At 61.4% G+C, this 898-nt stretch overlaps 1 protein-coding gene across 1 annotated transcript; it reads left to right on the forward strand.

Moving 5' to 3' along the window:
* Positions 1-295: 295 nt before the first annotated feature.
* On the forward strand, positions 296-885 carry SPRG_18672 (hypothetical protein; the record flags this gene model as incomplete). Its single annotated transcript, XM_012358110.1, has 1 exon — positions 296-885. A coding segment is annotated over one exon (590 nt), but the record flags the coding sequence as incomplete, so codon positions are not given.
* Between the last annotated feature and the right edge of the window lie 13 nt (positions 886-898).

Genomic DNA, 898 nt, shown 5'->3' on the forward strand with positions numbered 1-898 from the left:
TAGCGGTGTTCCTGCGGCGTAGCACGCGCAGTAGTTTGACCTGTGCAGAAGGTATGTGCAGGATGGAGTCGAGGTTTTTGATTCGGTTTGGTATCGTGGCAGCGTGCAATCCAGCAATGAACACTAGTACGTCAGACTAGTTTTGCTCGTCTACGATTCCTGCGCGGCTCGTCGGATCATCCGAGCTGTCCCGGCTTTTGCGATCTTGCGTGTCAAGCCCATCGATTTCGGATACATCATTGCAGTATCCGGATGCCCGAGATATCCACCGATTTCATTTTTGGGCTTGGCGGCGATGGCGGCGCCGAGTAGCGACAGCGTGCAAAAGGCCTTTGGGCTCTTTGACGACGACAGCAGCGACGACGAGTACGGCTACCACGAGGCAGCAGTGGCGACGACGACGAGCACGGAGGTCCACCTGCAGTTCACACCTGACCCGGCGACGGCGCCGCCGACGGTCATGACACCGTCGCAGTATACGCCGTCGCTCTGGGCGCACATGGCACCCGACTTTATGGGCCCGATGGAGTTTCGCGACAACTCGGTCGAGTTTGGCGGCGGCCGCGGCTACTATGCGGCATGCGATATTCCTGCGGGCACGCTCCTGCTGCGCGAGCGTGCGTACGTGCAGTGGCCCGACGTCGACGACCGCGACGCGCTGCTCGTGGCGACCGTCGACCAGATTCTGCGCTGCGACGACGCCGACGAGATTGCGTCCAATATGGCGCCACTGCATCCCGTGCGGCTGACGGACTTGCCATCGCCGCTCTTGAGCGCGGCCCACGCCCAGTACACGAACCCGCTCCAGTCCGTCTTGAGCAACCACAAGCGCAGCCACGAGTTTGACAAGTGGCTCCAAGTGGTCCTTGGCATGCAGTGCAACGCGTTCACGAGCGGC

The sequence above is a fragment of the Saprolegnia parasitica genome, assembly GCF_000151545.1.
Source record: "Saprolegnia parasitica CBS 223.65 unplaced genomic scaffold supercont2.1372, whole genome shotgun sequence".
NCBI lineage: Eukaryota > Oomycota > Saprolegniomycetes > Saprolegniales > Saprolegniaceae > Saprolegnia > Saprolegnia parasitica.